General features: G+C 48.2%; 3 protein-coding genes across 3 annotated transcripts; all 3 read right to left on the bottom strand.

Moving 5' to 3' along the window:
* Positions 1–102: 102 nt before the first annotated feature.
* Positions 103–7,823, bottom strand: LOC119196558 (transmembrane protein 168-like). The gene is made up of 4 exons (XM_037452350.2): positions 5,852–7,823; positions 5,600–5,742; positions 4,948–5,222; positions 103–4,058 (listed from the first exon to the last, which is right to left on the bottom strand). The coding sequence occupies exons 1-4, from the start codon at positions 6,980–6,982 to the stop codon at positions 3,508–3,510; spliced, it is 2,100 nt and encodes a 699-aa protein (XP_037308247.2). The 5' UTR covers positions 6,983–7,823; the 3' UTR covers positions 103–3,507.
* A 1,530-nt stretch (positions 7,824–9,353) lies between these two features.
* Positions 9,354–14,503, bottom strand: bmt2 (base methyltransferase of 25S rRNA 2 homolog). The gene is made up of 5 exons (XM_037452361.2): positions 13,478–14,503; positions 11,349–11,490; positions 11,121–11,249; positions 10,693–10,807; positions 9,354–10,493 (listed from the first exon to the last, which is right to left on the bottom strand). Exons 1-5 carry the CDS (start codon positions 13,635–13,637, stop codon positions 9,858–9,860), a joined length of 1,182 nt encoding a protein of 393 aa, XP_037308258.2. The 5' UTR covers positions 13,638–14,503; the 3' UTR covers positions 9,354–9,857.
* Positions 14,504–16,608: 2,105 nt separating this feature from the next.
* On the bottom strand, positions 16,609–22,654 carry LOC119196557 (uncharacterized). Its single transcript, XM_062562999.1, is given in 7 exon segments — positions 16,609–17,442; positions 18,235–20,259; positions 20,718–20,815; positions 20,901–20,953; positions 21,208–22,016; positions 22,019–22,067; positions 22,069–22,654. Coding segments are annotated over 7 exon segments (3,762 nt in total). The 5' UTR covers positions 22,104–22,654; the 3' UTR covers positions 16,609–16,749.
* Between the last annotated feature and the right edge of the window lie 1,831 nt (positions 22,655–24,485).

The raw sequence follows: 24,485 nt of genomic DNA, 5'->3' as shown, positions 1-24,485 counted from the left end.
TCCAAAACCCACATTTCGCATCAATGCATTTTCTGTAACCATGCAAACAAATATTCAATGGATGCAGCAGGCTGGTCATGGAAGAGAAGAACCACCCTTTCCACTTTGGAGTATTAGTAGACCAGTGGTTCCCAAAAGAAATGTCAGTTTAAAAATATTTATATTCAAGCTGATAAAGGGATTTATTTATTTTCAACTAGGGCCGGGACCCGATTAAAAATGTTAATCTAATTAATTAGAGGCTTTGTAATTAATTGATCGAAATAAATCGCATTTTAATTGCATAAATATTTGACCGGAGAACAGTGAGAAGTAATTTTTTTCACATGGATTTTTATTTTTGTTCAACCAATTCCAGCAGACAAGTGTAGAAATAGCCTGAAAAATGTTTAATGTGTTATTTTTTGTGTAATTAATTAATCTTAATTCACATTGTAATTAATTAATCGTAATTAACGCGCTAAAGTCCCGGCCCTAATTTTAAATTAAACAAACAGTGACACTGAATCATCGTGAGTTCTGGTGTCTCTAGTGGAATCAAAGCTGAACTTCCTGATCCACATTTGAGATTTGATTCTCTCTCCTCAAGGTGCCGTGTGTCAAACGTGTTTATTTCTTCCGGGATTTATTCTCCACTCAGCTGAGGAGGACCTTCAGACTGGTTTAGCTCCATAGGGGAGTCTGTATGGATCCTCTCAATTCACACGCGGGCATCAGCACACAAAAAGTGAAATAAGGATCACAGCATAAAAGTAGTGAAATCAACTAGGGCTTTATTAGAAATGTCATTATATGACTTTACTTGACCTGCAATTCTATTATAACGGTTTGGAACGGTTGTGGATTCCAGCCTGAGAATCTATGAGAATTGAGGTTGGATTCAAAAGCATCAACAGGTGTGTGGTGGAACAGTGCAGGGGGATAGCAGGAAGGCTGAAGTGTGGAGGATCCACAGTTCAAACCTGCTCTCTCAGAAGGAGGGTTTGGTTGCAGTCAGGTCTTCAAACTGTAAACTTTGAAACAGTTTTGAGGTTTAGTAAACAATCCCAAGGTCTAATATGAGAAACGGACACAATGAGGCATGTGCTTGAATAGCACAAGGGAACAACTGAAGGGCTCCAGGCTCCAACCTGCTGTCTGAGGTTGTGGGTTCATGCCCCTTCATGCAGACATCACTTCTGCTTTGAAAGAGTTTTGAGGTTTGAGTAGCAGTCTCAAGGTTAAATACAACAAACAAAGGGTTGGTTAGTGTGTGGTGAATTAGCGCAGCGGAAGAGCTCCTGCCACAAGCCTGCACTGCATTTGAAGGTTGTGGGTTCAAGCCCAGTCTTGGGTTTGAGCCTTTGGCTTTACTTCAGGTTTGAGTAGCAGTCTCAAGGTTAAATACAACAAACAAAGGGGTGTTTAGTGTGTGGTGAATTAGCACAGCGGAAGAGCTGCAGCCATAAGCCTGCGCTGCATTTGAAGTTTGTGGGTTCAAGCCCAGTCTTGGGTTTGAGCCTTTGGCTTTACTTCAGGTTTGAGTAGCAATCTCAAGGTTAAATACAACAAACAAAGGGTGGGTTAGTGTGTGGTGAAGTAGCGCAGCGGAAGAGCTGCTGACATAACCCCCTGCACTGCACTTGAAGGTTGTGGGTTCAAGCCCAGATGTAGAAATAGCATTTAAAAAGAGTTTTGAGGTTTAGCTCACATGCTCAAGTTTAAATAGGAGAATCAAAGTGGCCAAAATGTGACCAGGACTGGTAGTGTAGGGGTGAGTGCAGGGTGCCAAAAGCCTCTGTGCGCACCGCCAGTGGGTTCAAATCCCACCCGCCAAGTCTTGAGCGCACTACCGCGGAGGTAGTAGTGGGGGCATTGTCCCCACTGGTTGTTTCAGAGAAGTGAACCCTGGGGGTTATGCAGAAACACAAGGCGCGTTCACTTGAGTTATGATGGCATTGTCAGGAATGATGAAGAATCTTTTGAATGTTGATGAATTGACTTGATGTTAATTGCTTTAGCACTTATTAGCCATGCTACGTAGCCTATAGGGTTCCACCTTTTTGACGGGAGAGAAGGCCAGATGTGTCTCATTCAGTGGTCACACTGACATGAAACTTATTACAGCCTCTGAGGGCCTTTTTCAAGACAATCACATGTTTGTCTACTTCAGGGCATCTTGTGGACAACCTTAAACTGACAGTCTGGCACAGGGTGTAGATTTGTTTACCCTTTTTAGTGCATCCACCCTCCAATTCTCTGTTACATTCAAATTCAACTCACTTGTGCCTTTACCAATGCAGGAAGGATGAATAGCATGGTTGATCCTCCAAGATGCACCAATCCGTCTCTGGGGCAATATCCCATTATGATTTTTTATAAATGTCAGTTACCCAAAACTAAAAAAGGATTTAGGAAGAGCCACCATGTCCCTTGAGGGTTGAACCCAGATAAGGTTTAAAGTACAGAAATTTAGGGCATTTGGCATTAGTGACAGGGACGTGTAGGTTGCTCCATCTAAGATCATTCCAGTCATGTCATGGGAAAAAAATATTGTGAAAAAAGTCAAAATATGTAGGGTCAAAAAAGATGATTTTTTTTAAATAGGTAAAAAATTATAAAAAAATATATGTAAGGTCAATATATATATATAATATAATATATAATTATATATTACACAACGCCTCCAGCTGTAAAGCGGGTTCTTGGCTGAAAAAACATTTCACACTTAACTCCCATTCAATGCCTTCAACACTTTCAAAATACCACATTACCGTGACGTCTAAAAATATGAAAGGTGGGTATTTATTTTATACTCTGACCATTGTCCAGACGTAATAGTGAAATTAACAACTTTAGCAGCGAAGACCCACTTCTCCTTTATTGCATAATTTCAATCCTCTTTCACCTGAAAAGTCTTTGTGTGATTTAATTATGACATAAATACGTAGCTGTGTATAGTGCAATCGTCAGTACAGTTTAAAAGTTTCTTTGGACTTCCTGAAACAGCTGATCATTGCAGAACTTAAAAGCATCACAGTGTGCTGTTTAGAAAAGACGACAAAGTGCATTGAATATACTCAACGCTTGGAGTGGGACACGCGTGGTGCAGCTGGCTGTAACAGGAATCCTTTCAGGGTCAAAATACAAGAGCTGTAACAAGCCTCTAGAAAATAATCTATTCTTTAAGATTAATGCCTGAGATCTTCCTCTGAAACTGTACCACTGTCAACTTTTGTTAAAGGTAAAACTAAAAGGTTCTTTGGTGATTTTACATTAAAAGGCACAAATGTTCTCAAAGTCAAGGTGGAATCAATGTAACGGTAAATATGATGCAACAATTGCCCCCGTTCATCCCTCACATTGGAATTTTTCATTAGATGCTAATTAACACACATCAATAGAAACATTGGGAAAGAATTAAAAATCAGAAATAGTTCAAATTTGACACCGACACCTCAGAAGCTGGGTGGCGGTAAACAAACCAGAAGCTGGTCCCAGTAACTCGGACTTTTGAAACAGTCATTTCTATGAGCGGACCAGTTTGAAGCCTTGCCCCGTGTCCAGGACGGCTGGTGGAAACCAGTTGAGTTTGAGTCTCCTGAGATAGCGCAGGGGGAGGCTGCAGAGCCCCCACACGTCGAGACCGTCCGACCGGCCCCAGCTCACCGGGGCCAGGACCCCCACCATCCGGGGGAAGTGCATCCTCCAGTAGGTGCCGAGGTCGCTTCCTGTCGGCAGCGGCAGCGCGTAGTCGCTCCAGTGCCTGGAGACGCCGTAGGTGGCCGAGACGCAGCGGCCCCTCTCCGACCACTGGATGCCGCTGTTGGGGTTGCAGTTGTACTCCACCCACCGAGAGGTGAAGTCCCCGAGCTGCGGGGGCTCCGGCCGCTCCACGTCCGTCACCAGGGAGAGCGTGGCCGCCTGCACCGCCACGTACAGGCCCTCCGCCCTCTTCGCCTCCTCCACCCACGGCGACGAGTGGTTACAGTCGAGCACAAAGATGAGGCGCGAGCGGGAGCAGCCGTTGGTCTGCTTCCACCACTGCAGGACCTGGTCCAGGCCCAGGGTGTCTCCTCCTGGCGACGAAACACACGCGCACACACACGCATTCAAAATCAAAACGTACAATAAAGTATGTATGGAAGCCCATTTCCGCCACAAAAATAAATAAATAAATAATGACTTAAGATATGCGCAAGCTCCCCGCAGCTGCTTGTTGACGTCACCACGGTCGCAGAGAGGTGTCGCTCGTGTTTTAACAACGTCTCGCTGATGAGCTGTTGAACCGGGAAGTCTGAATCTGTAAACGTTCTACGGACACTTGCACCCACTCAGTCCCCCCCCCCCCTCATAACCAGCAGGGAGGGACGTCTGACGTACAGTGGTCCGCTTTTAGCGGAGTCTAAAATATTCTTTTCGGCATTTCAGAGTCCGAGATAAATCAAACTTATTGGGAGATATAATACAGTCCGGGTGGTAATGCAGTAGTTGTCATGATTAGTAACGATTGAAAAGTCCAGAGGAAAGTTCTCTCTTTATGGAACCAGTGCGGCCAGTTCCTCAACGAGGAAAGACGCTGCAGTATTCATAATTTCGACTTTCTAACTTCTTTTTTTGTGGCGGGCTTCCATAAGCATGCCGCAAAAGTCTCAGTATAGAATATCATTAACATAGTCCTGTTATAATAGAAAGCAAGACAAAACTCGTTTGTACTTAAAATCTAATGAAAAACATAGAATGCCATAAAAAGGTTTCCCCCTCAGTCCAAAGGCACCGTGCTCATATGAAGGGGAGTGCAGGACACAACTTACTGACAAGACCCTCCAAGTCTTGGACCCGGTTTGGGTTTATTACACCCTCCTAAACCCTTAATAGATGCAAAAATATACATCTCACGCCATCCAGCGTCATTAACTTTGAAATTATATTTGAAAGAGATACTTAAACCCCCCCCCCCCCTCTCACCCGCCAGGGCCCACTCCCCGGAGTGGTGGCTGTGGCCGCTGTAGAAGATGACGTAGGTGTCGTAGCGAGGTCCGTCCGCCGTGCGCAGCTCAAAGAGGGACTGGATCTTGGCCCGCAGGGCGTCCCGCGTCACCCCGGTGGTGGAGTAGTCGCAGCCGAAGGTCTCGATGACGTGGTGGGCGAAGAAGCGCTGCACGCTGCTCAGCATGCCCGTGGAGCGCTCGTTCAGCTCCTGCACCTGGCCCGGGGGCAGCAGCGTGGGCTGGCCGTCCAGACTGAGGAGGGGGGGTGGGGGGGGTGGGGGGGGGTGAAAGCACAGGAGGAAGGAGGGTCAGTCCCTCGAGGAATCATAGATGGATAACGGTTGGAGGAGATGTTCATTACAAGCCAGGTCAATATTATTGATTAAAACCTAAGAGCGGTTACATCTCAACATGGACATCGTCATGTGCTCTATTTTATTCTTTTACGATCTCCTGTTATTGAACCATCCAAAATGCAAAATATCTGTGGCTAACATACGTGGCAATAAATGGCTTCTGATTCTGTACAGATTTCCGAATGGGGAGTAGCGCCGTCCCTCTGTGGCCCAACACCTCAAACATCGATCCCTCGAGGCACCACTCAGAGAGCGGTACAATTTGAACGCTACCTGCAGAAGAAGGTGGGGATGACCACGGCGTAGCCCACGCTGGTTCCTCCCAGGTTGCCCCCCAGCTCGTGGAACAGCCCGTGAAACAGGGACTGCAGAGGCAGGACGAGCAGCAGGATGCTGAGGAAGAGGCTGCTGGAGGCCTGCAGGGCAAAGATCACCCATCAAAGAAGCGTCACAAGGAGGTTTTACACCATAACTTTGTTTTGTTTTTTTGGATTCTGGAAATCTTAAGACAGGCTTTTTCCCTACCTGCCAACAAATTGCCGCCACAGCAATAGTTGATATCATCAAGATCTTTACTGGGCCTTCGGCGATGAGGCAGAAAAGTCTCATGCCCTTTGAGGCCATAACCTTGTTCAGGCCGCTGACCCCTGACCCCTGGGACAAGCACAGCCTCTGGCATTCACTGAGCTTGGTGTGAAAGCTCCACGCCGTGTGGACGAACATCATTTGGTACACGGCCCACGAGAACCCGAAGAACACGAAGCCCGGGATCCGCAGGTACCACCGGTCCAGGTCTCTCAGCCCCAGAGCGGCCACGATGACGAAGGTCACCTCCAGCATCACGTGGGGCAGCAGAGACAGCTTCCGCCACGGGCCGTTGCGCGCCAGCAGCGGCTGCCACCGCTCGGTCACCGACAGGCCGCTGAAGTAGAAATCCAGCAGCGGGTCGCACACGAGCCGCGCGAAGAAGCAGGCGAGGGCCACGGGGTTGCCGGAGATGTTCGGCGGCTCGAAGATCCACACGGCGGCGACGACAACGAAGCAGACCAGGTTGGCCGGCGCCAGGAGCACCTTCATCCGCAGGGCCACCAGGAGCGCGGCCAGCGCCGCCGCCAGCACCGTGACGCTCGGCGGCTCCGCGGCGAGCCACGCGGCGCCGGCGAAGCCGAGCAGCTCCAGGCCCTCCGCAGAGGTGAGGAAGGCGGGGCGGTACGCGGCGCACCCGAACAGCCGCTCCAGCAGCGCGCACAGCGCGCCCAGTGCCGCGCTGGCCGCCAGCAGGTAGTCGGCCGCCCGCGCCTTCTCGTCGCTCCGCGCAGCCGCGCCGTCAAGCAGGCACTGGAGCCCCAGCAGGAAGCCGAACAGCAGGTGGAGGAGACGGAGGCTGAGCCGCTCCGCGCTGAAGTAAAAGTGCGTTACGCCCGCCGCGCCGGCGAAGAGCAGAGTCGAAACGAGGACGACCAGCGGAGCGGCCTGCGCGGTCCTCTCCCACCGGGCGTAGAGCCCCAAGCTCAGGGCGACCAGCAGGACGAGCCGGGACAGGTAGCCGAGCCACCGGGCGGACGAGCGCATGCCCAACTCCCCGCTGAGCTCCCTGGCCCGGGTCAGCGTCGCGCGAAGGCAGTGGCTGACACAGTAGCGTAGAAAACGGCACATCTTCGCAGGAAAAAAAAAAAGTTAGTCAAAGAGTTAGAATCGGTTTAATATCCGGGTTGACATTTGAAATCCGCCGAACCCGAGCTTTTTAAAGAAGTAAAACGTTAATGGCTAACGTTAACTATTGGCCAACTTGTTGAAAGCGTAGCTAACGTTAGCTTAGCTGCAGTTAGCTTCTAGAGGTTCATTATTCTACGGGTGAAAGTCAGCAGAAATAGCTCCGTGTTGATTGTTTACGTGGTGTTCATTTCGTCCGATGCGGACATAATGCGCTAGAAATGAAGCGCCCTGGAACTCGCTGTCGATCCAGCGAAATACATTTCGCCGAGAAAGTTTGTCGCATCTAAAGTTTCGATTTGACAGGCGCCATGACGGTGTCCGCTTTCGACTAATACGGCGAGTCCGAAGGGTCAAAACAGTTTCGCCAACGTAAAGACAAACCGGACTGTAGAAATATTTTAGATTTACTCTAAAATATGTGTTTATTGAGCTTTATTTATCTTTATTTATCTTTCAAACGCATCTCACGTAGCCATTTTTTTCATTCAGTGAGGTTACCTATGATGACCACTGCTGTAGCCCTGGAGTTTAGGAAAAAGAGCAGTAATTCGGATTAAACATTTGACTTTAAATGGTTATTTTTTAATCTTTAGTGAACATTTTAATTGTAAATGGAGCTAAAAAGAAAAGTGATTCAGTGTTAAAATACCCCTACGGTGAAGGCATACTACTTCGCTATTTTTTTTAGTATAACAGAGCAAGCTCTTATAAGTGCATACTATATTTATGTTTAAATCTGCTACTGATGTTAAATGTTTTAAGAGACCAGAGCAATAAATGATCCTCTCAATCTCCTGAATCTAGAATCCCTCTTCATAACTCCATGAGCAGTATTTTATGTGTTAATAAAACAGGTACAGAACAAACACACCAACACAACAGGAAAAAAACCCACAAAGCATACATTTACATTCATTTATAAAAGAGAAATACAACCATACTATAAGCACACGTTGTTCCGTATTGTTGAAAATGTTGATAATGAAGATTAAACTCATGCAAATGCACCTAAAGAAACATCGGAAGACTTAAAGCACAGATCAATCGAAACAAATTCAAATTCTGAATTTGTATGGTACTGTCAATGTTTTTTTTTTCTTCTGTTAATGCAGAGGAGATATGAGCAGAAAGATGTGCATTAAGTGGAAAATGAGAAAGGACCGGGAACACACATCTACAATGTAAATGGTTCCTGGTAGCCATTAAAATGACAAAGGACAACTGGACAAACAGTATTTAATATTTGGCCAGAGAAGCTTGATATCTTGATTTTAAAAAAAAAAAAGAAAAAAAAGTATGCGCCCCACTTTCTCCACGAGCATCAAAAGCCGCTCGCAACGTACAGTAGATGTGAGCGAAGAAGGCACCTTAGACTCACTGTTTTGTGCGGGGCCCATCATATTGTTTCGAAAACCTGTCATCATAAGAAAATAATTACATTTTGTGACACCCTTTGGGATCAATGATAAAGTGCCACCGACAAGAACACATCGACGTAAAATTCATCTTTTTCATTCACACTGGCAAATCCAAGCCCAAGAACACACCTCCAACATCTCGTCTGGTAGTGTCTTCGGCTCAGACCTCCCGTCTTCACATCTGCTCTCGCCTGCTATTGCTAAAAATCTACAGTTCCTCGCCTCAGAGGTTCAGCGTGAAAACCCCCCAAAATTAGTGCAAATCCCTTCAGTCGAGGAGAATTTTCCGCGAGGCGCTCGTATCTGGATCTTTTTTTGTAGGCAGAGCACTTCCTGTAATTTCACATCAAAGTTACAAAATACAAAGTCAAAGAATACTGGTGCTTTAAAGTCCATTTGATATGGGTCACCGACTTGCAGTGTTGTACTACGTCTCTGCTAGAGACCAAGAAATCTATTGAAAAGCTGACAGCTGATAACTAATATTAGTGATAACAACAAAAATAGGTCTAATACCTACTTTGAAACACTCGTACCTTGTTACGCAATGAGTAAACACAGTTACAGTTTCACATTAGTAAACCTAGTAATACCCCTACCATATGCTTCAGAAAATGTTTAAAATGCTACAAATACCACTTTCCTGTAAAATATACACAAATTATTCAGATGGCAAGTTAAAATGGCATCGCCACACTCTACACCGGACAACACCAAGGTTTTGACTGTTGAGAATATATATTTTTTAAAACAATTAACTTGTTTTCTTTTTTTTCCTTTTTGTATCGGAAAAATAAAAACGCACATCAAGAATGTTCAGAAAGTCCGACGCAGTCGTTCCATTCCAGTCTCTCCATTGCAATCCAACTCGTGTCAGACTGCCGGGGTTGCTGCACTAACCCGCCTGCCGCTCAGACAGCTCATTGAAATAGAGACACACGTACAGACAAGCTGACTTTTGTTATTAAGAGCTGATTGGAAGATTGCATGGGCATCCAGGAGAAAGGAGTTTGAGACATCTTCGGGGCATTCACTTTGCAACTCTTTAAAAAACCTAGATATTTATCAAAATATATCCATCTCAGTGTGTCTGTGTCTATGCAACTAGGGGGGGGGGGGGGGGGGGAGTGTGTGTGTGTGTGTGTGTGTGTGTGTGTGTGTGTGTGTGTGTGTGTGTGTGTGTGTGTGCTCCCAGAGGAGTGTGGATACGAGTCAATAATCTGTAAACTTTCGCACTGTGCAAACTGCATTGTTTTGAAAAGAGGGCAGAGAAATGGGGGGAAGAATGCAGCAGGTTTAAATTTGGCAGCGCAGCAGTTGTAGGGGAGGTGACAGTTACGTACGGTAACATGAGAAGGGGGGGGTGAGGGGGTCGGGGGTGGGGGAGCCGGCTCAGCCTAGCTGTGAAGCAGGATGGGGTCCTCCAGCTCGTGGAAGCCCGGCACCGAGCTGCTCTGGCTCTCCCCGGAATCGGAGTCGTAGGGCGTGTCGGGCAGCTCCGTGAAGCCCCACGCCATCTGGTCGTCCTCGAACTCGGAGCGCACCTGCACGGGCACGTCGGCGCACTCCTCCTCCTCCTCGTTGGAGTGGAAGTCCTGAGGGATGTAGAGCATCTCCGGGTAGTTGCGGGACACCAGGTCGCTGGTGGTGGCCAGGGACACCTTGCGAAAGGCGATGAGATGCATGTGGGAATACTTGACGTATTTGTACCGCTTGAAGCCCAGAGACTCCACCGCGACGCGCCAACTCCGCATCATGAGGGCGTGGCGGTTCTGGTGGGAGGAGTCGGGCGTGATGATGAGCAGCAGGCCGCGCAGCTCCAGCAGCTCGTGGGCCTTCTTGCAGCAGATCCAGCGCTGGTACGGCGAGGGGAAGTAGGACAGCAGCAGGGAGAAGACCACCACGTGGAACAGCTGGGCGGGCAGCGTGTCGATGGGGTTGCGGAGCTGGCGGAGGAAGGCCTCGACCGCGTCGCTCGCCAGCTGGAGAGGCTGCTGGAGCTGAAGGTTGAGGAAGTCACACTTGTACACACTCTGAAGGACAAAAAAAAAAAAAAAAAAAACGGTGACCCCTCTCGAATGGCTGCAGAATCCATTGAGCAACCACCGCGGCGATACCCGGCGTGAGTCACCTGCTGCTGCTGCTCTGTAATGCCAGCACTGAGTCACCAGACGGGAACACCACGCGTTCTGTGAGCGTCAACAGGTTTTCATGCAAAGTAAGCGTCCGTACCTCGACTGCAGGCACTATGTCGATCCCAACTGTGAGGAATTCATCAAACTTCAAGAAAGGGTTGAAGCAGCTTCCCACATCAAGAAGGCGCATTTTCCCCAAATGAGAAATAGAACTACAACACAAGAAGTGGGAAAAGTGTCAGGCTCAAACCAAGGTAACCAGTGTCATCCAACAGTGTCTCTTTGTCCTGTAAAGGCCTCGTACTATTCCGATTGAACGTTCCGACTGTTACATAGTAGTGTAGTATTATGTGTTAATATTCAAGTAATTAAAAAATATATACATGGTAATATTTTAAACCACCAATAGAGAGAGAAGTCCACACGTACTTTGCTAATATGACTGAGAATGCTTTCTATGAGAAACAAGAGAAAAGTACTATTGGAGTTACTGCAGCTCTGGTCCTGAGTGACGGATGGGTTTACCTGGGGATGGTCCCGTACGGTTGGACACTTACAGAATCTGTGCTCAGACCCATGGTAAGCGCGGCACTTTTTTCATCCTTTTGTACCATCCTTTTCATCCCGCCGTGCAAAAAATATTCCTGACAGACACTGCGAAGGTAGAACGAAAACCCCACACAGCTCAAACGCCACAGCGAAGGTGACAGCGACATGTCGGGGGGGGAAAAAAAATCTGCAGCGAGGCGTTACCTGCGACACCATTCGATGCGTCCCTCTCCCTCGCAGTTCTTGGTCCAGTGGTTGTCGGCAAGGTTCTTCATGGCGAGGGCGTACTCGCTCAGCGTCTGCTCATCTTTACAGTGCTCGCGCCAGATCTTATCAAAATCACCCACTGTGGGGGAAAAAGTTAAAAGAAATTTACAACACAGATAACAAATTAAAAAAAAACGGTCTTCAAGAGTCGAGTGAGACATTAAAAGTTATCTCAGGCCACTTGCATCATCATGCTAAAGTCCTGTTTTTTTTTTTTTAATCTCCTGTTAGTCAGACACGTCCATCCGCAGAAAGTTACAGAAAACATTCACCAACTACGTCCTCTTTAGCACCAAAAGAGGCTGAGAAAACGCCTGAGCCTCAAACTCACTCGTCTCTGCCCACATCAGAAGTGGAACTGCTCCTCCAAAAATCCTCCTCCCAGAGCCATTACACAGCTGGAATAAAGTCTGGTTTCTCTTCAGCATATCTTCACAGTTTACAGCCTGTAGCGAAGACAAACTCGCTGATAAGGGAGAAATCCCGTGACCGCAAAAAAAAAAAAAACCTGGTCCTGATTTACAGAAATGAAGAAAGGACAACAAGAGGAGCTGCGGTAAACAGCGGCGCTGGGGAAGCACGACCGACGGGATTCTATGCCAAGCTTAGCAGATCATGCTTTACTTATTAACCACTCATGGGGTCTGCTGGCAGGACGACTTCCCAGAGTCTCTGAGCAAACAACCACTCTCATTCGTTTTTATCAAACATCATTTAAAAAACACTTCATTGTGGTTGTGTAGCTTTTCCCAAGTGGAAAAGTAAAATAAATAAACAGGGAAACGTGACCTCTTTATGCATTATGCATTTCTTTATGTGACTGAAGGTAGAGAATGTGGCAACATTTGTCACAGCACAAAACACAGCTCTTACCTGCACAATGAATTGTTTTAAACTTGTGCAAGAGTTCCCTTTTCACTGCTTGCTCTATGATTTGAGGATAATAAAATGATCTGAGGCGAATGTTCCATTCGGAGGCAGTTAAGTGAAACAAACCCGCCCAGCGTTCAACCTAATTTATGATATCTTGTGACCTGAAATCATCTCGTCAAATCGCAAAACTGTTTGCTGTCCACCCACCCCCCCCCCCCCCCCCACACCACACACAGTCTCCAGTAGGACGATGCATTTCCTCAGAAAGAGAAGCAGCGTCCACAGCAGCACAAAGCCCCCCCCCCCCCCCCCCAGGGCACCTGGGCCTGCGAACGGTCTTCGGCTTCAAGCTGGCGCCTGAGATAAAACCCCTCTGGATATTTTTTGAGCAGCCTGTCAAGTGGAACTTGTGTAAATCCAAAACCTTTACAGACAAAAAAAAAAGTCACCGGATCACAAGCAAAAGGAAGGAGCGAAGCTGCATTTTGGGTTTTTTTACATGTTGCATCCGGAGGGGTCGATTTATGACTTTCACATTTTATTTGTAAATATTTGTGGGCTTGCTTGGAGCAAAGACAAACGAGGTGATCCGGAGCAACATCACCCTGGAGGAAGACTTTGAATGGCACATTTTTTAAAACAGAAACATTTTCTCCCACCAAAACATTTTTTTTTGCACTTCCTAAAAACACAAAAGCATAAGTGAGAAATGACAAATATGTCTGTAATAAACAGTCTCAGTCTCTCTCATATACTCGCTGGATTCTATGAGCAATCTTAAGATTGATTTACCCTCAAGTTCAGAACAACGCCGGTGCATTTATCACAAGTGTTTGCTCGGTCCACAGATCTATCATTTATTGTCCCTTTAGAGGCAATAGTGAGTGATCCCTTATCAGCAGATAGCGTATCTCACTGGTAACCATGACCTGGTTTCAGAGCAGAGACGTCGCATGTTTAGTAACTTGAGCACAACACAATAAACAGCCTGCAGTTTGAGGCCTGGCTTTGCTGAGCGGAGGGCACCCCGGGCTCCTTCCTCCCGTCACCCGCTAACCAAGCTCCGAGCGCGACGGAATTACAGTTAGCGGAGTGTGTTGTATTTGAACGTTTGTTTGGTAAACTAACGTTAAAATACGGGAGAGAAAGAGAGAGAGAGAAGGAGACATGAGGGGCCCACGGAGGCTGCTCACCCTCTCTGTATTTCCTGCGCAGTTTTCTGTGGACGTTCTTGACGACGCCGGACAGCTTCTCCTGCTCCCCTTTGCACGGCGCCTCGTCCGGGATCGGCACGTAGAAAAGCTCCGTGTGGTTCTCCGTCTCGCCCGTCTCGACATTGTCCCTGAGGTCCATGGCAGCGCGCGCGGACGACGTTGCCCTCTCTCGCCAGTTGCTTCCCCTATTTTTTTTTTTTCTTCTTCCCCCCCAGCTGAAAAACCTGTGCGAAGCCGACCCGGCGAACCGGTGGACAGGCCAACAACACGCAAGCTGATTGGCTGTGTTTGACAGGCGTGCTTGGGAACTGACAGTCCGTCGACCAATCACAGGCCCGGAAAGGCTACCTGTGACTGCGTGCGTCCCGCGGAGCGTTCAGGTGCAGCTCGTAAATTCGAGGACTAACGAAGCGATAGCAATAATAAACATTTGTTTCTGTTGAATATGTTCTCATAAATAATAATAAATTCATGTTAATTTATGTTTCATGCTAACTTTCAGATTTTTTAACAGATTTGAAATGTTTATATTGTAATTGTAATGTTTATTTTTGCTCTCATACAAACTATTAATTTAAATGTAATTTTATAGTTTTATCTTTTTCATGTCCATTTATATACCAAAGAGCCAAATACATCCATCAATTGCATTTACAATGTAGGGTTATGGTTAGAAAGTTTAATTTAAAATACTCATGCTTTATAATCCTCTATTGTTCCTTTATTCCGGCTTTTCAGAAACCATTTTGTGTATTATTGTGTATAACCAATGTTTGTGTATGTGAGAAATGACCCTTCAATCTTTGGTAATGTGTATTTTGACCTGTGTTGTTGAAGGCTTAGATTCACCTCCACCCCCTCTAAAATCTAATGTTCATTAATTTCAAACAGTATGCTATCAGCTTGCAAAATAGATTCATACAAGAACATGCTTATATAAATGTTCAGCACAGCCAACAATAACTTGGCACAGATACAGCTACGCGGCAAAGGCAGCTAAAGGCCTGAGCAAATCCGCTGATCTGATTATGGCATGTAAAAGGAGGAAGCATGCACAATAGTTTTGGACTGGACGTTCACGTGTTGTTTTTTTCCTGTTCAGAGGGATGGCGTGATTACGAAAATAATGTTACAATCAATGTGATGATATTGCAGATTCTTCAGAAGAAGACTGAGTATGAAACTGTTGTACATGAATCATTAGTTTCCCTTTCGTCTCATACTTTTCGAAGAGTCAATGCATTCATTTAAAAATTAGGTTAAGAAATGAAATGCCTTAACTAGAGCACTGGTGATCGGGTATTTTATTAGTAAACTGAACACTTTTGGAGAAAATCTGTGCTGGAAAAAAAAAAGTTTTTTCCTGCTCCTATCCTGTATTGTTTTCTACAGATGAGCAGCATTGATTCACTTCAAATAAAAATGACCAACAAATACATGAAATATGAAGAAATAATCTACAACCCATAACCAAATATATGTATATGGTTTTGTATGTGGTCAAAAATTGTCATTTCATTGTTGTTTATCAAATTTGATTTAGGAGTTAGGGTTATTATTTGTTTTCATTTATTTATTATTATTTTTAATCTTACGCACCAACCGCCATGTCAAATTCCTTGTATGGCTGACATACTTTGGCAATAAATGTTCCTGATTCCTGAAATATAATTAGTGCCACCCACTGGTGTGGTGCAGTTTGGTCTCCATATTTCCAAAGATAGATCTCCACCTTACCTGTCCTTGTCATTTCTTTAGCACTCTAACACTCCCGTACATTTGAGTCTGCAGCTGTCGAAACAAAAAGAGTGAGACTTTTACAACTTAAATATCTAATATCATATCACTGATAAAGATTTATCCCTACTGTTTTTACATAACTGCTCTATTCCAACAATTACACACAGCACATGATGGTCACAGCGTGATTATCATTACACCATATTGTTATTATTGTTAATAGGTGTGTATATAGAGCAATAAAATGTGAGATGTAACATAAATGAGAAAGCTCCATCCTTTTTTTTTTTGTATTACCAATTGTTCACAATAAATCATTTCAAAAGTTTAACTGCAGCCCCACAACTTTGCAGGAAAGTAGTGATCCACGTTCTCAAAGTACATTTAGTCTGTCGCACATGTAGCAAAAGTCCAAAAGGTCGGACAGGCATCCGCGTTGAAATGAAGACAGCCTGTTGTGGTGTGTCGAACATATCAGAACAACAGCTGTCGGCTTTAACCAACGTGCTCCCGTGACACTCGGCCAACATGCGCTCCGCCTGCACAGCAAATAAACCTGCGTTATTATTGCCCCCCCCCCGTGGGTTTGCTGCAAGGGCAACAACTGTCACTTCAGTTCAGATGCATGCATACATGCATGTTTTGAAAGTCAAAGATGTATCTGATACTCTAAACTCTCAAAGATCAAAGTTCATTATGAAAGGATAACTGCACAGAAACCGTTCCCTTGAATGCTATAACTGGAATTATGAGGAATGTATATGGTCAATAATATTCCAAGAATGTTTATTCCAATTGCTGTGAATTTATCAACTATTTGAAGATAAAAACTCTCTCCCTTAAATGTTTTTCACTGTAAGTAAACTCAGTTTTTAGGCACACAGACAAAAATATCTCAAAGCACACCGGATATACTGTATGACCATGACACTTCATACGGACACCCACCGTCCCTTAAAGACCCTAAAGACCTAAGTGAACGCCGGCCTTCTGGACTAAAGACAAACACATGGTTCAAACTTGTGTTTTCTATCAAATGTCCAATCATTTGTTAATGGTCAGTTTGTTATTCTCATCAGCTTTAGCTGTACTCTTTAACTCTTTAAGATACTGAATACTATACTGGGAACACTAATACAAACTATTGTCCTCATTGAATTATTGATCTTGTAGAAGGGTCTTTATTCAAAATGTAAGAAAACTAAATATAACCCACACACACACAGCACAAGGATTGGTGTCATTTGCACCTCAAGAAAGCATGAGTTGTTCAGTGGTCCGCAGCCTATTGCACGAGACTAAGATTTATGTACAGCAAAGAATAAAGAAAAATGGTTCATACTCTTGACAACAGAGAGTCAGCAACCTCCCACAGGGAATATACAGCATTTATTTTGATATGTGTCATATTTACCTTAAACTAATGCCAATTGTCATTCACTTTTGAACTTTTCTTCTTATAACTATTACGTTTTTTTTTGAAGGACAGTTTCAAACGATGGTATTACAGTTCAATCCAACCTATTGTGTTGTTTTTTTTGTTGCTTTGGTTGCCTCCCTTCTTGACAGTAGAGCCAAACCACGGACCCCAAGTAGAGCCCCAAACAAGCGAGGAAATCATAGCGGTACGCCACGGCCAGAAACACCACCAACGCGGTGGCGGACAACAGCGTTTTTGAGACCTCGCTGCAGGAAAAAGTCTCCCAGCGCCGCCGCCGCCGCCCCCCGCCCCTCGGCGCCGGCGACGCCGCGGGACGGACGCGGTGCTGCTCTTCGTCGTCCTGACCCTCGCTGATGGACGGCATAGGCGGAAGCTTGCCTCTGAGGCCCGCCGGGGGCCGCGACCTGCCCTCCCCGAGGCCCCTGGCCGCCGGGGGGGCCCCGGCTCGCGTGGCGGCGGCGGCTTTGGCCCTGAGGCAGTGCATGTGCAGCTCCACCTCGTCGCCTGAGTCGGACTCCGCTGATTGGTCGCTTTCGGGTTCACCGGCGAGGAGGAGGAGCGACGCCGAGGCCTTTTTTTCACAGAAGCGATAATCGTCCCCTTTGCAGAGGTCCGTTGAGGTGCGTTGGGCGTCGTCCTGCACGTTGCTCGCCACAGCGGGCGCAGCGTCTGCGGCCTTGTCTCGCGTGATGTCTGCGGCCTTGTCTCGCGTGATGTCTGCGGCCTTGTCTCGCGCGATGTCTGCGGCCTTGTCTCGCGCGATGTCTGCGGCCTTGTCTCGCGCGATGTCTGCGGCCTTGTCTCGCGCGATGTCTGCGGCCTTGTCTCGCGCGATGTCTGCGGCCTTGTCTCGCGCGATGTCTGCGGCCTTGTCTCGCGCGATGTCTGCGGCCTTGTCTCGCGCGATGTCTGCGGCCTTGTCTCGCGCGATGTCTGCGGCCTTGTCTCGCGCGATGTCTGCGGCCTTGTCTCGCGCGATGTCTGCGGCCTTGTCTCGCGCGATGTCTGGGGCCTTGTCTCGCGCGATGTCTGCGGCCTTGTCTCGCGCGATGTCTGCGGCCTTGTCTCGCGCGATGTCTGCGGCCTTGTCTCGCGCGATGTCTGCGGCCTTGTCTCGCGCGATGTCTGCGGCCTTGTCTCGCGCGATGTCTGCGGCCTTGTCTCGCGCGATGTCTGCGGCCTTGTCTCGCGCGATGTCTGCGGCCTTGTCTCGCGCGATGTCTGCGGCCTTGTCTCGCGCGATGTCTGCGGCCTTGTCTCGCGCGATGTCTGCGGCCTTGTCTCGCGCGATGTCTGCGGCCTTGTCTCGCGCGATGTCTGGGGCCTTGTCTCGCGCGATGTCTGCGGCCTTGTCTCGCGCGATGTCTGCGGCCTTGTCTCGCGTGATGTCTGCGGCCTTGTCTCGCGTGATGTCTGGGGCCTTGTCTCGCGTGATGTCTGCGGCCTTGTCTCGCGTGATGTCTGGGGCCTTGTCTCGCGTGATGTCTGGGGCCTTGTCTCGCGTGATGTCTGCGGCCTTGTCTCGCGTGATGTCTGCGGCCTTGTCTCGCGTGATGTCTGCGGCCTTGTCTCGCGTGATGTCTGCGGCCTTGTCTCGCGTGATGTCTGCGGCCTTGTCTCGCGTGATGTCTGCGGCCTTGTCTCGCGTGATGTCTGGGGCCTTGTCTCGCGTGATGTCTGCGGCCTTGTCTCGCGTGATGTCTGCGGCCTTGTCTCGCGTGATGTCTGCGGCCTTGTCTCGCGTGATGTCTGCGGCCTTGTCTCGCGTGATGTCTGCGGCCTTGTCTCGCGTGATGTCTGGGGCCTTGTCTCGCGTGATGTCTGGGGCCTTGTCTTGCGTGATGTCTGCGGCCTTGTCTCGCGTGATGTCTGGGGCCTTGTCTCGCGTGATGTCTGCGGCCTTGTCTCGCGTGACGTCGGACCCGCATTCAGAGCCGCCCTCGATCGTCATGCCCCCCCGTGACCCTGCATCTGTGATCTCTGACTCCTCCGTTTCAACGACAGAATTCTCCCCCTGGTGATGTGGATTCTCTTCTTCCAGGTGAACCTCCGCTGGTTCCACCCGATCCTCCCACCACACGCCGGCCTGGTCATCGTCGCTCTGATGCGTTTCCATCACTTCCCGCTCCTCTACGTCCTCCTTGTTTTGGACATTTTTCCTTTCGATGACAATCTCTTGTTTCTCTCTTTTCTCCTCAGTCAGATCTTCTTCTCCAGCTTCATTTGGGGCTTCGGTATATTCTAATTCCCTACCTTTTTCTGCCATAATTTCCCCACTTTCCTCCCCGTTGGTTTGCTCGCCCTCTGAAACATCTGCATCCTCAGCCTCGTTCTTCTTCTGTCTTGCAGCTTTAATCTCCCAAAAAATGCTGACGTCTTCTTCTACCGTCTCTGTGGTGTCTTTTTTTTCGAATGCTTTTTCTCTCCCTCCATCCTCTGGCTGTCCTCGGTCGTTCCCCGCTGCTTTCAAACTTTCCTCTTCATCTGTCAATAGGTTTTTCTCCTCTTCTTCAACCATTGTCTCCCAGTTCACCGCAGCCAGGAGTTCCTCCCGTTTCGAGTCCATTTCATGATGCCCTATGTTTTGTGCGTCCTCACAAACAATCGTGTGATTGTTTACCGTCGCCTCAGTCCCACCAATCATCTCCCTCTCAGCCCAGTTAGTTCCAAGAGACATCTCGGCTTTTGTGACGTCCTCCTCCTCCTCCTCCTCCTCCTCCACCTCCTCCACCTTCTCCGAACAAGAAACGCGGCGGATCTCCGTCTCCTCCGTATCCGAACCCCGCACGTGGTTGGGGTTGAAACCCCGTGGAGCTTCAGATGCTTCACCCCCCTCAGAGCAGGCCTCCGTTTGGCAGGCGTCATCCTCGTCGTCGGATTGGTGCAGGAGCTCGCCGCCTCCGCCGGCCTGCCGCTGCGCCTCCCGCGGGGTGTCTTTGAGGTCCGTGATGCCGTTTGCCGTCGCGCTCGGACTCATTTCTTCTTTTCCCAGCGGGGGGCAATTTGGAACTAAACATCCCGGGTCTGAACACGGACTCTGAGTCACCTGCCCCGGAATCTTGCCCTCGTGACCTTTCGCCTCTGTACCGACGGTGCAGCCGGCCTGTCCTCTCTCAGGGCGAGGGTGACCCGAGCCCCCGGCGTGCCGCGCGGGCCGCACCGGGCTCCCCCGTGCGCTCTGATCACCCACTCGGCCGAACACCTGGGGATACAACGGAGCCACCACGGTCCCAAACGAGAAGCCGCCGGTCAGGCCGTCCGGGCTTCCGATCCAGCCCGCCGGGCGAGCCGCCGGGCGAGCCGCAGCGCTGCGGCTTCGCTTGCGGCCGTCCTGCTCAGCTTCCGGGACGGACGTTTTGTCGCATGTTTCCGGGGATTCCGAAACAAAACGAGAACCTTCTGATTCGCCGCCCCCCTCAGAGCGCTTCGGCTCCGGGGTTTCCTCTCGAACGGCCTTTCGGTTCTCGTCTCTTTCGGTGTCATCCACCGCCGCGTTTCTCAGAGAGAAGCAGTCTTTCACCCGAGCCATCCGCGCGGCCTTTCTGCCGCTCCTTTGGCTGCAGAGCTGTCTGTTCTCGGCCTGTCAATCAACAACAGGGATCCGTTTCAGTACGTTTGAAGGAAAGGGAGTGGGCTGATTTTTTTTTAAGGATACATTTCAGACGGATTAAAATAACATCCATGAGTGCATTTTTGATTCAATACAAAATGAATTATGACTCAGACGGTGTTAAAATAGCCTGCGTGACATAAGGGGGGGGGGGCAAACAGCATGCACCGTATGTCCTTTAGCTGAACGTTATGTCACGCTGGTGTCACCGAGGTCCTTTAGTCATCGGATATTCTCTCAGAAAGTGCAGCAGGGTCATGTCAAGTTTTCCTGTTCCTTCTGTACCTTGTGGACATATCGTGTTGTCTTTAAGCTCGCTTTCCTAGGCAATGATATTTATATCTGTGCGAGGAAATCCAAAGACAAATCGTGAAATGTTTTAGTAAAAAAAAAAGGGGGAAATATTAGTTTTTTTTGTTTTTACTCGCCCGTAATTTCTGTCGATCCTCCTCTGAAGTTGCCGACTGGCCATCAGCGGTTTTCTCGGCCTTCAGAGAGTCAACTTTCGCTCCGTCATCTGCCGCATCTGGAGAAAGGGGACATTTGAAAAGCGTCTTCCTAACTTCCACAATTACTTTCTTAATTTCACAGTCAGCAGAATAAATATTCACCCGTTGACGACGCTTCCATTTCACCAATATTTCCTCCCGTGGAAAAGCTGCGACTGCGAATCAATGAAATTGCGATCAGTCAGACTTTTTTATTTGACCGTCGCCAATCAACAAAACCGCACACGGCCTCCACCTGTAATCCTTTATGAAGAAAACACACCACGACATGTTGGGATTTAAAAAAAAACCTTTGTCTGTTTTCCTGTCCTGGTTGCTCACACCCCCCCCCCCCCCTGAACCTCAAGGTGCATCACATAACAGGTTTATGACCATCATCCCTTGTAGGCTTGAAAGTTTTCGTCCTCACCAGACAGTCTTAAGACAACTTTTGTTGTTCACCCTTTCGTTCTGTGGCGTCTCTTTCCTCTCTTCTCTCCGGAGACAGAACAGCGCGTAGTTCCGGTCATCATTGTTCGCCCAGAACGTCCCCGCCGGGGTTTCGTACCTCAGGCAAAAGTCAACCCTGGCTCCCTGCTCCCCGAACGGGGGCGCGAGGGCGAGCCGGAACGAGAAGCGGTCCGTGGCGCCGTCACCGGAGCCCGGCACGTACTCTGCCAGGAGGTCGAAGTGGCTCGACCAGCCGTCCAAAGTGGTTCGGACGTACACGGCTTTGTCGAAGGAGACGTTGAGGACGCGGATCGCCCCCTTCAGCACCGTGGTCCCCGGGAGTAACTCGATGGTCTCCAGTTCGATCTTCTGCTCCCGGACTCGTGCCAACAGCTCCTCGGCAGACAACGGAAGGGAGAAAGTGAGGGGAGACAGGAAGTATGCCTCTGCCTCGCTGCCTCTGCCCCCAGAAGAGTCGTATTCTGGCACCTTGGTCACATTCCAAGTGTCAAACTCCTTCACGTGCACCAAACTGAGGCCCCTGGCGTCCGCAAAGGACACCCTCCTGGAGCCGGACGGGGGCGGCCCGGGCTCCGAGTCCTCGCTGTCGCTGTCGCAGCTCCGTCTCCGGGGAAGGGGAGAGGATTTGGGCCTGATGCCGACCACCACCTCCTCACACTCGTCGTCGTCCGCTTCCAGGGGGCCGAGGCCTGGCACCGCTAAGAGGTTGCAGGCCCCGGAAGGTCTCGGCTGTCCCACAAACTCCATGGGACGCTCTGTTGGGAGAGCTCAGCGGGAAGTGAACCGCAGTGCGTCTGCTTCTGGCAACTGACATTCAACGTGACTTAACAGATGGAGTCCAGTTACAGGTGACATTGTTGCAAGGCCCAGCGCTATAAATAGGCCAGAGGGGACTTTAACTACGTACAGCAGTCCTCCTCTCTGAGGAAGATTGAAGAAGAGTTTGCATGATATAAACAAAGATTAAGGTTGCTAATCCTGTAATTATCTTACAGCAAAACAACTCAGCGTTTTGGGTAAAATCGTTCTTATGTAACTGTAATGTCTCCCTGGATAGCGGTAATGCTATTTGTATAACAGGGAGGATATTTACCACGGCCGCTATGTGTGTTTTGTTGCTTTTGGGTCACATGAGGTCTAAAAACAGACATTTTTTCCACTGACCAACCCCCCGACTCTCCGGTCGCGCACTGCCTTTGGAAACCTCACAGTATGAAAGAAACAACCACGGAAGCTCATTCTTTTATCTACTGTTAACACATCTGGATTGGTCTTGTATTCATAGCATTTCCTGTGTTTATCTCACAGCTGTGACCGAGTGCCATGTCCAGCTCCAGCCATGACCAAAGCGGTTAGTCCTTAATCTCTCTGAGCAAATAACATACATATTTTCACAGTGAGTAAGTGTGCTGTGTCTCGATGCAACCCCCCCCCCCTGAATTGATTATGAACCGTATAAAAGCATATAAAGGCTGTGTGGAAGGAAATAGAGACCAGCATCACGTACAAAAGAAAAGAAGAAGAAGACTGCCAGGAGATGTGGGTCTTGATTTCGGAACCAATACTTCAAATATTCCAGGAAGAGGACAAAAAGCTCAACATCTCTCAGATTCTTCAGGAATCCATCCAGAGCAGCAGAGAGCAGCAGAGAGATCATCTTCTCCACCTCACCGACCCATCGCATCCTCTAGATGAAGCAGGCGGCTCCTCGGGCGGACCCTCCTCCTCGAAGCCCTCGCTCTTCCTACATTGCGTTGATTGCCAAAGTCCCCCTGTCCTCCCCGTCCGAAGAAACTCAACCTGGCGTCCGTCTACGGCGCGACGGAGGAGGGAGGCGGAGAGAGGCGTCCGGGCTGCGGGGGAGCCCGCCGGCGGCTGCTCCCCCCGGCAGGTGCTGCCACGGCAGATGTTTGGGTCGGGTGGAGCCACAACGGCCCCGTGCGGGGACAGCGGAGGTATCACGTGACTTCTCCGGGCGTGGAGAGTGGATGCGGCTCCAGCACAGTCCTCCGGGTGGATGAGGGAGCCCACCCGGGCCCTTCGGTCCGCACCGCTCCGACTTGAATGATCCAGTGCTGCATGGCTCTGAAGGGCAGCGCGTCAGCGTGTTTACGACACCACCAGTGCAGGAGCTCAGGTTCCCTTGTGGCTGCTGAGTCGATAAGACCTCTACCGTATCATTTCATCCCCGAAGGGCCTTGAAGCGGCATAATTCAAAGTGGATAAAGGAAACTGCATGGAACGTTTTGGGAGGGTTTTACCTGTTTTTAACCATACAGGAGAAATTCACGTTACTTTTGTCATCCAATAGAAAATTAAGGGGGAAATAAATACTAATCCAGCAGATGGCAGAAAGTTACCTCGGTAACAATATCTACATTTCAATCATTAATTCCTCCATCATGTCTAAACATAGAGCACCACATCTAATCCACATCTACATGGTGCAAATAGCTGCACATTTAACACATTGTTGTTGTTTAAATTCATTTCTATGGTTCATGCTATAAGTATGTTTTCATACTTATGCGTAAATGTGGACACTTTTCTTTAAGAGTTCACTGTGATTTTTTTAGTTATGTTATAAAATCTGGATTGATTTTGATTGTTAATTGGAAATATTAATAAACTATACTTAAGTATTGATGATGCTTTGTTTTTCATACTTATAGCACGAAAACGAGAAACACCGAACGCTGTGTGCAACAAATAAAATAAAAGGAATCTGTTCTTTACCTCGATGCCTCCCTCGTCTCTCTAACGTTGAATCTCTCCTCACGCTGCATGCAGCTCGACCTCAGCTCGACCTCAGCTCCTCGCCATCTTCATTGATCGCGCACACGCAATCTGGAAACACATATATTTGGAAATAAAGAGGTGACATTACAAGAAGCCACAGCAGGGGTTTAAAAACACGGTGTGCTTAGAAGAAGAAGGAAGGAATGAGAGATATGATAGTAAAAAAAAAAAAAATTCAAATAGAATGAAAACACTAAACAGAAATGATTAAAAACATGAAGGCATGACAGCAGACTTGTTCTCTACAAAGTTTAGAGTCACTTCAGTTGTTTGTCAGTGCAGCTCTTGTTGACGTTTACACAATAGGATACACTTTATTTATCAATAGCCATAATCAAAACGGTTTATTTATTTTTAACAGATGTACTGGTTTGCTATTGAAATAAAAAGGCCTACACTACTGTAAATAGCTCTTTGATAACAGTTTGACAGTTGTGT

The sequence above is a fragment of the Pungitius pungitius genome, chromosome 6, assembly GCF_949316345.1.
Source record: "Pungitius pungitius chromosome 6, fPunPun2.1, whole genome shotgun sequence".
Classification (NCBI taxonomy): Eukaryota; Metazoa; Chordata; class Actinopteri; order Perciformes; family Gasterosteidae; genus Pungitius; species Pungitius pungitius.
Note: the sequence above shows the minus strand (reverse complement) of the source record. Positions and strands in the feature narration are given on the sequence as shown.

Bases quoted from the DNA above. Each gene is read 5' to 3' on its own strand.
- LOC119196558 (XM_037452350.2), bottom strand. From the start codon at position 6,982: ATGTGCCGTTTTCTACGCTACTGTGTCAGCCACTGCCTTCGCGCGACG. The intron at 5,743-5,851 runs GTAGGGAAAAAG...TTTGCCCTGCAG, and splicing joins TGGCGGCAATTTGTTGGCAG to GCCTCCAGCAGCCTCTTCCT. The intron at 4,059-4,947 runs GTGAGAGGGGGG...TTTCGTCGCCAG, and splicing joins CGGGGAGTGGGCCCTGGCGG to GAGGAGACACCCTGGGCCTG.
- bmt2 (XM_037452361.2), bottom strand. From the start codon at position 13,637: ATGGACCTCAGGGACAATGTCGAGACGGGCGAGACGGAGAACCACACG. The intron at 11,491-13,477 runs GTGAGCAGCCTC...TTTCCCCCACAG, and splicing joins GCGCAGGAAATACAGAGAGG to TGGGTGATTTTGATAAGATC. The intron at 10,494-10,692 runs GTACGGACGCTT...TTTGTCCTTCAG, and splicing joins ACATAGTGCCTGCAGTCGAG to AGTGTGTACAAGTGTGACTT.